The following is a 13,313-nucleotide window of genomic DNA, read 5'->3' on the forward strand; positions in this document are numbered from 1 at the left end:
AGACTGGTTCCAAATAGGAAAAGGAGTACGTCAAGGCTGTATATTGTCACCCTGCTTATTTAACTTAAATGCAGAGTACATCATGAGAAACGCTGGGCTGGAGGAAGCACAAGCTGGAATCAAGATTGTGGGGAGAAATATCAATAACCTCAGATATGCAGATGACACCACCCTTATGGCAGAAAGTGAAGAACTAAAGAGCTTGTTGATGAAAGTGAAAGAGGAGAGTGAAAAAGTTGGCTTAAAGCTCAACATTCAGAAAACTAAGATCATGGCATCCGGTCCCATCACTTCATGGCAAATAGATGGGGAAACAATGGAAACAGTGAGAGACTTTGTTTTTTTGGGCTCCAAAATCACTGCAAATGGTGACTGCAGCCATGAAATTAACAGATGCTTGCTCCTTGGAAGAAAGGCTATGAGCAACCTAGATAGCAACCAACCTAGACATGGCTGAGCGGCTGAACTGAACTGATAAATCTATATTTCACACAAAATTATCTGATGTTTGTGTGTTTGCTCAATTATGTTTGGCTCTTTGCTACCCCATGGAGGGACTGTAGCCTGCCAGGCTCTTCTGTCCATGGAATTTTCCCAGGCAAGAATACGGGAGTGGGTTGCCATTCCCTTCTCCAGAGGATCTTCCCAGCCCAGGGATTGAACCCACATATCCTTCATCTCCTGCATTGGCAGGCAGATTCTTTACCAATGTGCCACCTAGCTTTATCAGATGCAGTTAATTCCATTTTTTAAATTATGATGTGGGCTCAATTCTGAAGCCTCTGCTCTAGGTATCACTTCCTATATATTTGTAGCTCTGACTTAAGTCTGGAAACTTTCCTTAAGGGGTCTCTCTACTGCTGATGGCTCAGCCGAAGCCATGAGGTAGCACTGATTCTGAAACGATATTGGCAGACCTGATGGACAGGACTTTCATACACAGTGGGTCTGGGAGTCCTGTGCACTTGGGGCAGTTACAGATTGGTCATCTGCCCACTGTAGACACCAGTCAGAGCTACAGATGCTTCAGCTGAAAGGAACTTTATTAACCTGCCCTTGATAATGAAGAACACGGAGATCCCATAGAGTCCCTGGGTACTTGATCACCATCCTCCACACTGTACCTGCCACTGCCCACCAATCTCTCACCACAACAAAATGATTTATTAAGTCACCAAAGCGGAAACACAGAAGTCCCTGGACCACACGCTTAAAATGATTTTTTATTGTCTATCAGATGAGTTTGACAGGGGTGTTGCTAGCTTTGTGAGAAAGGCATGCTAGTAGTATCTGGCGGCTCCTAGCCCACTTTCAATGACTGTAATCTCTTGGTGTAATTACTCGCAATAATCTCATTTGTATAAGCATCTTAAAACATCTTCTCTCACTCACCAAGCCTGACCAGTCAGAAGAGCTTTAAAAGAACAGCAAATCTGAGATTGATTGATTGATTTTTGGCTGTGCTGGGCCTTCATTACTTTGCGTGGGCTTTTCTCTAGCTGTGGTAAGCAGGGACTACTCTTTTTTGGGGTGCATGGGCTTCTCATTGTGGTGGTGTCTTTTTTTGCAGAGCACAGGCTTTAGGTGCAACACAAGCTCAGTAGTTCTAACTCACGGGCTCCAGAGCTGTGACTCACTAATTTTGGCAAACGGGCTTATTGCCCCTCGGCATGTGTGATCTTCCTGGACCACGGATGGAATCCCTGTCAGCTGCATTGGAAGACAAGTTCTTGTCCACTGCACCACCAGGAAAGTCCAAAAGAACAACAAATCTTTTTAAATTACAAAAGTAATACACATAAAAATTCAAATAAATTCCAGTACATAGAGTAAAAACTGAAAGTTCCCTTTGGCTCCTATCCCATGCCAGGAAATAGTTCCTCTTAGTTAAAGGGTGTCTTTACCCCAGGCCTCCTTTTTCTTTTCTATTCTTTTCCTTTTGTTTTTTTTTAGGCCGCTAGATCTCAGTTCCCCAATCAGGGATCGAACCCTTTCCACCTGCTTTAGGAGGTTGGCGTCTTAACCACTGGACAGACAAGCAAGTCCCTCAGACCCTTTTCAGTTCTTTTGCATGTGTGCACACATATGCATATGTGCATACACACGTGCATACACACACACAAATGTGTATTTTAACGTTTTAAACATAATATCAACATGTTATACCTAGTGTTTCATATTATTCTGGGATTTGCTTTGTTTATTAGACAATGTGTATTGGAGATGAATGAGAAGTTTTTCAATCCACCTGTAGCTTACAGATGATTCATGAATTTGAATATATGAGTGAAGTATAACCCAAAATGCTTCATTTAGATTTGGAAGCTTATTTCAGAGTAGATGAGGTTTTAAATTTTTGACAACTAAGTGGTATGGTTCTATTTCTGCTGCTGCTACTGCTAAGTCGCTTCAGTTGTGTCCAACTCTGTGCAACCCCATAGACGGCAGACCACTGGGCTTCCCTGTCCCTGGGATTCTCCAGGCAAGAACACTGGAGTGGGTTGCCATTTCCTTCTCCAATGCATGAAAGTGAAAAGTGAAAATGAAGTTGCTTAGTCGTGTCCAACTCTTTGCGACCCCATGGACTGCAGCCTACCAGGCTCCTCCATCCATGGGATTTTCCAGGCAAGAGTACTGCAGTGGGTTACCATTGCCTTCTCCGATGGTTCTACTTAGATCTACTTAATAAACCTAGTCTTGGAAAGTGTTAACTGAATTTATAAATTGAATCATATTATAAAAGTGTCCTGGAAACTGATTATTGGAAAGGACTCAACAATGAGTGATACTTACAGGGAATATTCTTTAGAAATAAAAATGACCACCCTAATAGACCACTTGTGAACAGTAAAATATCTTTTCTTTGTCTTAAATTGGAGTTCTCTGCATATGAGCTTGACCAACCCCAACGCAAGCCTGATGGAAGTGGAAGAAATGGCTTGCTTTTTTCCATTAGATGTTTGATGTTTCATCAAAGTGTAAGTCAGACAAAGAGGACTGACCTTTAAAACTGGTTGGCATGAGATAAACCCTTCTCCCAAGTTCTTTAGTTGGGTAGAGCCAGCTAAACTCTACAATATTCCTCATAAAGTGGTCAAAATCCATCAAAACTCATTGGAGAAAACTATTTGGTCTCATATGGTTTGATCCAACTGGATTCAAACCAAGAAGTGCTGGCTGAAATCACACTCTTAATCAATATTCATGGTTGTGAGAGCGTGCAAACTGGACCATTCCTTGACTGTTTGCTGCAGGGGAAACTAAAGACTCCTAGTCTTTCTTCTTACTGCTTTCCCTCTTTCTGCCCCCTCCCCTGCCCCCCACTCTACAGGAACATCACCTGTAAATGTTTTCTTTCAAAGCAAGGTTTTAAGCTGAAATTTCTCCCAGCCTAAAAGGTGCCCCCACCTCAAGAAAATAATTTATGTTTGATGATTTACTGAAACTGTCTTAATAGAAAAAAGTGTTTTTCATTAGTTAAAGAAAAGTACCCTGAAAAATTGAAGATGAGTTCTATGCTTTGCATTTCAAACTCTCAGTGATCTAAACAGTCCATGGAGCCTAGGGCTTTGATCAATTTGTCAACAAATGATATGTCTTTAATCTCCTAAAGTTATTAATCCTTGAGTACTTTATGTATCTGCAAAGATCTAAATTATCATTCCTAAAAAGACTGCCAGAAAACAAATTCACATATACGGTAGTTTGCAAATCTTGAAAGGATTCCATGCCAGAAGTTCGTTGGATTTCAGAATGCCCTCCCCATGGACAGTGACTAGATTTCCCCAAGCCCAGGAAGCAGTTTGAGTCACCATGAGGTGAGATAATAGCAATAGACTCACTGTGTTCCCTAATCTCTCAGGAAGCCTTTTCCAACACATTGAGGGGCTGAGGTGGAGTCAGAATCTGCAGTTTCCATTGCAGCAAGATGAAACCTCCAGCAGCAAGACATGGGTAGGGCTTGGTAATCACTTGATGGTAACTTGAAGGTGAGGAGTTGCTTCAGTTTCCCTATTCTGCCAATTCCTGGCTGGCTGAATTAGGACTCTTCAGGTCATAAGTAAAAGACATGGGGGATTTGCTACCAAGGATTCAGGGGCAGTTCAGGAACCCTGGCTAGGAGGACCTTCACAAGGACTGGAGCAAGGTACCAAAACAGAGTTGTCTTTCCAGATTAATTGCTTGCATTGCTTAACTTCTCTGTGTGTCTGTCTGCTTTATTCCTCCCTTGTGAGCACTCAGCAGTCTAAGTCTGCTGAGTGAAACCTGACTCCATGTTGGATCTGTTTCTTTGATTTTGTTGTGGTTCAGCTGCTCAGCCGTGTCCGACTCTTTGCAACCCCATGGACTGCAGCGCAACAGGCTTCCCTGTCCTTCATTATCTCCTGGAGCTTGCTCAAACTCCTGTCCATTGAGTCGGTGATGCCATCAAACCATCTAGTCCTCTGCTCTTCGGTCCCCTTCTTCTCCTGCCTTCAGTCTTTCCCAGCATCAGCATCTTTGACTTTAACTGTTGCTTTTGTTATTATAATCGCTAAAAGGATGCTGTCTTTAACTATCAGCATACATAATGACCTGCCTCAGGGAACCTGTCCCTCTGCCCAATGTTAAACTAAAGACCCTTTATTCTGTAGGAAGGGAGACATTCTGACCCTGCCCACCTGTGAATGGTTGCAGAAAAGAAGAAATTAACACATCTCCTTCCCAGTGCTGGCCCAATCAAGAGGTACTTTGCAAAACGAATGGCCTTTTTACTTTACTTTCTCACTTCCTCTATTCTATAAAAAAAAACAAAACTGGCATGCACACACCCTCCCTCCCTTCACCATAAGATGGTACTCTCAAGACACTAGCCTGCCTTCTAGGATGCCCAGTTTTATGAATCAAATCCCTGTTTCTTGCCTCAACATCTTTTCTCCCAATTATTAGCCTAGTTGTGTGGTGAGCAGACTGAGCTTGGATTTGGCAACAAGACCACTTGTCTGCCCCATGGCATGGTCTCCACTTTTTAAATTTTCTTCTCCCTAGTTCAACAGATACTGACAGAGGTCCGTGTATCCAAATTCCCAAGGAGAAAGCATTTGATGATCCTAAATGTCATCAAGTGGTGTACAGTCCAGGGTCAACTTGGCTCTGGTCAGGGGGCCAGGTCATGTGGCTCAAAAATGGCTGCCATCTCCTCTCTCATTCTTTTCTCATCCCCTAAGTACAGATGAAGAAGGAAGGAAATTCTCCCCATAAGAGCACTGTGAAATGGCAGACGCTGCAGAGTATCTAATAAATTCTCTAACTTTGGGAAAAATCATTTTACATCTCAGTCTCAGTTTTCTTTTCTTAAAAAAAAAAAACAAAAAAAGAGGTAAAACTGAAACTTTACCTCAGTTTGGGACTCAAACCCACCCAAACCCCACAGTTTTCCCACCGAGGTCACAGACCTGGTTTCAGGACCTAATAAACTTCAAGTTCTTGATGTCTCATCACAGAAAGAATTCAATGAGAGACAAAGTGATAGGTAAGAAGTAGATTTATTCGGAGAGGAACACACTCCACAGACAGAGTGCAGGCCATCGCAGAGGACAAGTGCAATGGTCTTGAAATGTGGCATTGTTATTTTTTATGGGCTGGGTAATTTTATAGGTAATGAGTGGGAGGACTGTTGCTGCTGCTGCTGCTAAGTCGCTTCAGTTGTGTCTGACTCTGTGTGACCCCATAGACAGCAGCCTACAAGGCTCCCTGGTCCCTAGGATTCTGCAGGCAAGAACACTGGAGTGGGTTGCCTCTTCCTTCTCCAATGCGTGAAAGTGAATTCGCTCAGTCGTGTCCAACTTGTAGCGACCCTATGGACTGCAGCCGACCAGGCTCCTCCGTCCATGGGATTTTCTAGGCAAGAGTGTTGCAGGAAGGGGGACCCCTACCAGGGCCCGAAACTCGGCTCTTGCCTAACACTCGGAAATGAATTGTCTGAGGAGACACATGTGCTGACAAAGCAAGAGATTTTATTGGGAAAGGGCACCCGGGTGGAGAGCAGTAGAGTAAGGGAACCCAGGAGAACTGCTCTGCCACATGGCTCACAGTCTCGGGTTTTATGGTGATGGGATTAGTTTCTGGGTGGTCTTTGGCCAATCACTCTAATTCAGGGTCTTTCCTGGTGGCGCAGCATCGCTCAGCCAAGATGGATGCTAGCGAGAGGGATTCTGGGAAGTGGACGGACATGTGGTGTCTCCTTTTGACCTTTCCCGAACTCTTCCGGTTGGTAGTGGCTTATCAGGATCTCCTATCATAAAACAACTCATGCAAATGGTTACTATGGTGCCTGGCCAAGGTGGGCGGTTTCAATCAGTGTGCTTCCCCTAACAAGAGTACTGGAGTGGCTTGCCATTGCCTACTCTGGTAGGAGGACTATTCCAACGATTTGGGGCAAGGGGTGGAGATTTCCAGGAATCCAGCTACCTCCCACTTTTTGGTCTTTTGATGGTGACATGGGACTGTCCTGGAACCTCTGGGTGTGTCATTTAGCTTGCTGATTGAGGATAAAGGTCTGATCAAAGTTGACTTGTCTGCCATCTTGGACCCATTTAATTCTAATCAGTTTATGTTGTGTGCTCAGGCTATGTCATTCTTTAGAAAGTTTTGCCCTACCCTGCCCACCTCCCTCCCCCCAACCCTTCTTTCCCGGTTGGTTCAAAATCAATGGTCTCTGAGGGTTGTAGAATTCACATGCAAAAATTTACAAATGAGTCCAAAAGCTCTAAAAACTGTGAGGTGTACTCCTTAGTCTAGAACAACATTCCCAAAGTGTTTATTGAGCACTCATTACACACTGGGAAAACTTTTCAATACAAAAGTAAAGAGTGAAGATAAATTCCAGGAATAGAATGAATGTGGTTTAGTAATAGAAAGATTACGCTTTAGTCACTAACACCTAAGTTGAATCCTCCTTCTGGCACTTGGAGACCGGGGTTCGATCTCTGAGTCGAGAAGATCCCCTGGAGAAGGAAATGGCAACCCACTCCAGTATTCTTGCCTGGAAAATTCCATGGACAGAGAAGTCTGGTAGGCTACAGTCCATGGGGTTGCAAAGAGTCAGACATGACTGAGCGACTTCACTTTCACTTTCTGGCACTTAGTTGTGTGGCTTTGGTTAGGTTTCCCATCTCTGAGCCTCAGTTTTCTTATCTGTAAAGTGGGAATATATGGCAACCCACTCCAGTATTCTTGCATAGAGAATTCCATGGAAAGAGAAGCCCAGTGGGTTACAATCCATTGGGTTGCAAAGAGCTGGACACAACTGAGTGACTAACACTTTCACTTTACTCTTTGGTGGTGGTTTATTGCTGCTGCTGCTGCCAAGTCGCTTCAGTCGTGTCCAACTCTGTGCGACCCCATAGATGGCAGCCCACCAGGCTTCTGGGTCCCTGGGATTCTCCAGGCAAAAACACTGGAGTGGGTTGCCATTTCCTTCTCCAATGCATGAAAGTGAAAAGTGAAAGTGAAGTCACTCAGTCATGTCCGACCCTCAGTGACCCCATGGACTGCAGCCTTCCAGGCTCCTCCGTCCATGGGATTTTCCAGGCAAGCTAAGTCATGTCTAATTCTTGTGACCCCATGGACTGTAGCCTGCCAGGCTCCTCTGTCCATGGGATTTTCCAGGCAAGAATACTGGAGTGGGTTCCCATTTCCTTCTCCAGGGGATCTTCCTGACCCAGTAATCAAACCCAGGTCTCCTGCATTGCCGGCAGATTCTTTACTGACTCAACTATAAGGGAAGTCCCTAACTCTTTATTATTTGTTATAGTCTAAATGGTCCTACTGGGGCTTCCCTGGTGGCTCAAACAATTTGCTCCAAATTCACGTGCACCCAGAACCTGTGAATGTGGAGCAAATGTAATTTTTGCAGATGTAATTATGTTAGGATGCGCCAGACTGGTTTAGAACAGACCCTAATCCAAAGACTGGAACTGGTGTCCCTATAAAAAGAGGGAGATCTGGGCAGAGAGAGTCACACTTGGAGAATGCTCCATGACAACAAAGAAGGAGATGGTGTGATATTTCCTCAAGACAAGGACTGCCACACACAAGAAGCGAGGAATGTCATTTCATCAGGGAAGGCAACTGAGGCCCAAAGTGACGTCACAAGCCACCGGAAACTAGGGTTAGTACCTGGTCCCCAAGGGGATAAAAATGCCTTGTCTGAATATGCATTTTTTTGGCCTTGTGCTCCATATGCCGTGTTTGTCTTTGACTCTACTCTTTGGGAGAAAGGGAAATCACAACATCAAATTTGGGAACTACATCACTTAAGTGTCTTCATGGGAAAGCATATTTCTTTATCATATAAAAAGAAAAGGTCCTAAGGCACAATTCCTACTTTAAAAACAGAACCACAGAATTTCCTTGATGGTCCAGTGGTTAAGAATCCACCTGCCAATGCCGGGGACACAGGTTCGATCCCTGGTCCCAGAAGATCCTACATGCTGGGGAGCAACTAAAACACATGTGCCACAACTACTGAACCCTCACGTCTACAGCCCATGCTCTGCAAATAAGAGAATCCACTGCAATGAGAAGCCTGGCACCACAACTGGAGAGTAGCTCCATTTGTTCACCGCAACTCGAGAAAGCCCATGCTCAGCAACAAAGACCCAGCACAGCCAAAAATAAAGAGAAAACCCCACAGAATTTGGTCCTAGTGGCTGTAAATGACCACAGCAGAGGGAAGAGGCGCCTTCTGCTTCTAGGACTGAACATCTCTGTGTGACACAGCCTGATTGGGCCAGCAGCTCTGTGCCTCTTCTGTAAATTAAGTAGAAAACGGTTATTTGCCAAGAATTTTATTGCCCTCTCAGCCACCTTGATCTTGCTTGCCAGACAGGACTGGGAAGAAGAGCAGAAACCCAGACACAAGGGAGACCACGTCATCCTTGAAGGCCATATCGAAAGACTTCCTGGCCTGAACTGATAACTGGATAAACAAGGTCGGTGGTGTGCAGGTGTACCTCCCTAGTCATGTGTGCGACCAAATACTTAGCAGCTTCACACGGGGGCTACCAGGAAACCCCAGGCTTCAGCTGCAGCCTGAAGACAGAAGGATTGAATTGCACTTTCCTTGCAGGCTGGTCAGCTGGGCCTAATTTGACTGTTGGTTTTCTCTGTGAGGAAGTGCAGTGTCTCTAGAGGATTCAGGAGTGAGGAGGCAAAATCAATGTCGACAGGCAGGATGTTTTCTTTGCTCTTCTGCTGAGATATCTAAAGCCCGCGCTGGTGCGGGGAGAAGTCAACTCCTCCTCCAGATCCTTCAACACCTTGTTCTCTTTGGGTCTCAAGTGTCTAAAGGCAGAGTGGGGGGTTGGGGGGGAAGTCGGGGGGAGGGGCAAGCACCATCTTTCTTAATGCGGAACACCAAGAAAGAAAGAATCAGTGTTCCTCTCCAGGTATCTAGGTGTTCCTCAGTTGCCAAATCACAAGAGCAAGGGCATGGACGCGGAGGATGACTCGGAATCCACTTGAAACCCACTCGGTTGGTTCTTGAGCAATGTCGCAGAAGTTTGGGGCTGTGGGAAGACGCGACATCACGCAGAATTTGGCAAGAACTCAAGAAATGTTCTCTAGCGGGGCTCGCGCTCCCTGCCAGAAGTGGGCAAAGGCAGAGACTAGAGGCTAGATGCGGGGAGTTGGGGGGTGGAAAATCTGACCTCCCTTTGAGATCAACAGTGAACAGGAAGGTCCCTAAGCGATCGGCCAGTGCGCGCCAAGTGGACTCACGCAGATCCACACGTGCGCGGCCGCTCCCCATTAGGTGGCACTTATGCACCAGCCGACAGGGGTGGGGACACCTGTACCTTTTCGCCCAGTTCCGAGCCTGCCGGACGCCAGAGATCACCCGAGTCCGCGCGGGCCCGCAGGAAGGAAAGGAGCCCTGACGTGCCCTGCGCAAGGTGGAGGCGAACACCTGGGCGTCCGCGCGCGGGGGGCGGGCGCTAGGACCCGAGCGGCGCACCTGTTGGCTGGCGCCCGGGGCTCCGCCCGCCCGCCAGCCACCCCGAGCGCCCAGCCCGGCGCGGGCGAGGGCGGGAGGGAAGGGCGCGAGCAGAGGGCACCGGGCGGCGGCGGCTCCGGGAGCACCATGGCCGAGCTGCTCTGGAGCCTGCAGGATTCCCAGCTTGTCGCCCGCTTCCAGCGCCGCTGCGGGCTCTTCCCCGCGCTGGATGAAGGCCCCGGCGAGAACGGCGCGGGCCCAGCGGACGGCGAGGCGCTGAGGCCCGAGCTCGGGCATCTCCCCGCCGCCAAAGGCAAGGGCGCCGGAGAGCCAGCCAATGGGCTGCGGAGACTGGCGGCCCCGCAGGTAACCGCGGGCCAGGTGTTCGCAGAGGGGGGAGGTGAAGGGGGCAGATCGCTCTGCAGCCTGCGGACTGGTAGGTCCAGCCGACCCCGCGACGCGGCGAGGGGCTTCCGGCGATCCTTGCCGAGCCGAGAGGGCCGCGTCCCCGGCGGTGACCCGGCTGTCTGCGCGGTGGGTCCCACCCCTAGGATGACACCCTCTAACGCTGCCAGGTGACAACCAAGTCTGTTAAGACTTCAGATGGACCCTGAGCTAAAGCTATTTAGAGATTTTTTTTTTTTTTTTAGAGTCTATTTAGAGATTTTCTGCCGTCCTAAGTATATGTGCATGTATATTCTTCCAAATATATGAGAGTTACATAATTGAAAAGAGGAGCGGAGATGTCATTGTCATTTTCGGGAGAGGCTTCGCTGGGGAGAAATTCCGACAACTCCCCCCTCCCTCATTGTGAGTTTCCGCGCCATCCCCTTTGTTTGAGCCACACTAAGCTGGTGCAGTAGGACTCCGCTTGCTCCTCACCGTCCTGCACCGCCGGCTCTCCAGACAGAATTGCGGGTTTAAATACTGCTGCTGGAGAGATTTACCAACCCCACCGCCTACCAACAGTGCTGTTGTCCAGACAGCGCGCTTCGCTCCCACCCTCCCCTAGAGTCTTCGGGTCCCGCCGGCCTGGTGGGTCTCTTTTTGGCTGACACCAAGTGACTCTGAACAGATGCTGTCAGGAGGGAGGCTCACCACGTTGTCCTTCAGGCGTGCACAGTGTGGTTATACAATCCACTGCGGCTTTGGGAAGCCGGCGCATCGTCGCAGTGCACAAGGACTCCAGGCGGGAGAGACGAGACAGGCTGCAGATGCCAACGTGCCAGGGTGCAGGGCTGCCCTCTGGGAGCAGTGAGACACCTCGGGCCAGGACAGCGTCTGTGCCCTTCCCCCAGGAGAGGTGGAAAGTGTGACAAAGGAAAAGGGAAACAATGTATTACAACTCTTTGATGGGGGTGGTGGTCTTGGTGGTGGAGGAGGAAACCAGGTATTTTTTCTTCCTAGAAGTTTGATGACAGGAAGGTGGCATGTATTTATGTGTAGATTTCTAGATCTAGTAACTGAGGAATTATGAAGAATCTGGCTTTCACGGGGAATGGAATACTGTGGGCATTAAATGGTAGGATTTAATTAGAGGGTGGGCGGTGGGTTCCACTCCAGAGAAATCTTCCTCCATGATATTTTCTTTTCTCCTTTTGTGTTTTCTTGTCCATCCCACAGGACACCCAAAAACTTTTAGAGACCTTTGAGAGCCCCTGCCCCTTTCCTCTTGCTTTCTCTTTAAAATGGTGCAGAGAGGAGAGATTAAGAACCTGTCTCTTTCCTGAAATGCTGTCTGGCATTTTCTGGGCACACAGTTTATATCCACAGGTAGATGCATGGGCTGCTCCCTGTTGCTCTCTCCTCTAGCATTTCTTTATGCTCTGTTTCTTTAGTCCAGGGAGCAGAAGAAGAGCACAGTTTTCCACTAGTATTTCTCAAACTGTTTCAAGCATTACCCTTAGTCATTAACTTCCAGATCTGGAAAAGGAACCTCCTGCCCTTTAAAAGCAAGAGGAGCAGGTTTCCTTGTAGAAAGGAGTTATCTTGCTCCTTTCAGTGAAGGAAATGAAAGGATCATCCCCTTTCTTTCCTTTTTTAAAACAGTTTTTTTATTGGAGTAAAATTGCTTTACAATGTTGTGTTAGTTTCTGCTGTACCACAAAGTGAATCAGCTAATGTATACTTAGATCTCCAATCCCCTTTCCATCCTACACAGGACCTCACTCACTATAAGAGGGTTAAAAATTCATGATAAGAAATCCCCACATGCAATGGGCAAAAAAATGAGAGCACTTGATAAATAATGGGATAATGTTTTTAAAGGTCGGTTGGTATCAAGTGACTTGGGAAGATTCATATTTTGCAAGTACAGGTGGAGTTCCCAAAGCAAGATGATTGCATACTTGCCCCCAGATAATTGATAGGACCTCAAAGGGACAGCGGACAAAACTTCTCTCCAATTAGCTACTCTTCCCCTTGGCCTCTGCCTGACTTGTGGCTTGTCTGAATTGCCTGTCCATCCTCTGAGTAAACTCCCACTCATCCTTCAGTTTCAAAGGTCAGTTCCTCAGGAGACACTTTCACTCACTCTCCAATCTCCCTCCTCTCTTTATAGATCCTTTTTGTTTCTTATCAGTTTTCATCATGTTGTGTAAGTGAGCCACTTTGTGGCTATCTGATTATTGCTAGCCTCTTCCAGGGGATGATAAGCTCTAAGAATGCAGGAAACTTGTCTACGGTGCTCATTATTTGCTCCTCATGGCCTGGTGCCTGGGAGCTCAGTGAATTTTAAAAATAAGTGAGTGCAGATTGCAATATAAAATTGCCCTTTAAAAGCTAAACAAGGAGGGTTTTTTTGCAGAGAAGTATCTTACTGCTTGGGCATTCAGTGAACCAAATGGTAGGCTTTCCCCCTCCCATCCAACACTCTTCACTCGCTATATCATGACAAATAGAGTGTTCGACATTCAAGATAAGAAACTGAAGATTTTTAAAAACTGAAGTGTAAATATTGAAAATCAAAATTTTCCACATAATCTAGAAGTCAGGCAGCACCAGGGTATTGATTTAAGATATATCAGACAACAGAGAAGTTGTTTTCTTCCCTGAATGGCTTTGTTGTTGTTTAGTTGCTGTGCTGTGTTGTTTAGTTGCTGTGTTGTGTGACCTTTGTGACCCCATGGACTATATGGAGCCTTCTAGTCTCCTCTGTCCATGGGATTTCCTAGGCAAGAATACTGGAGTGGCTTGCCATTTTCACCTCCAGGGAATCTTCCCAATCTAGGGAACAAACCTGCAGCTGGCTGATTCTCTACCCCTGAGCCATCTGGGAAGCCCCTGCGTGACTTCAGATAGTAACAAGTCTTATTTTTTCTTACCTTTCATATTTTCT

General features: G+C 46.8%; 1 protein-coding gene across 2 annotated transcripts in view; it reads left to right on the top strand.

Moving 5' to 3' along the window:
* Positions 1 to 10,026: 10,026 nt before the first annotated feature.
* The window catches only part of SGPP2 (sphingosine-1-phosphate phosphatase 2), a 144,308-nt gene continuing 141,021 nt past the window's right edge, over positions 10,027 to 13,313 (top strand). The window contains exon 1 of one of the 2 annotated variants that reach the window (XM_025278342.3): positions 10,027 to 10,342. In XM_025278342.3, coding sequence (XP_025134127.2) covers positions 10,124 to 10,342 — 219 coding nt within the window. In that variant the 5' untranslated portion in view covers positions 10,027 to 10,123. The remainder of the gene's footprint in view (positions 10,343 to 13,313) is intronic. The other variant, XM_006079640.4, reaches the window with a different exon arrangement.

Source organism: Bubalus bubalis, chromosome 2 (genome assembly GCF_019923935.1).
Source record: "Bubalus bubalis isolate 160015118507 breed Murrah chromosome 2, NDDB_SH_1, whole genome shotgun sequence".
NCBI lineage: Eukaryota > Metazoa > Chordata > Mammalia > Artiodactyla > Bovidae > Bubalus > Bubalus bubalis.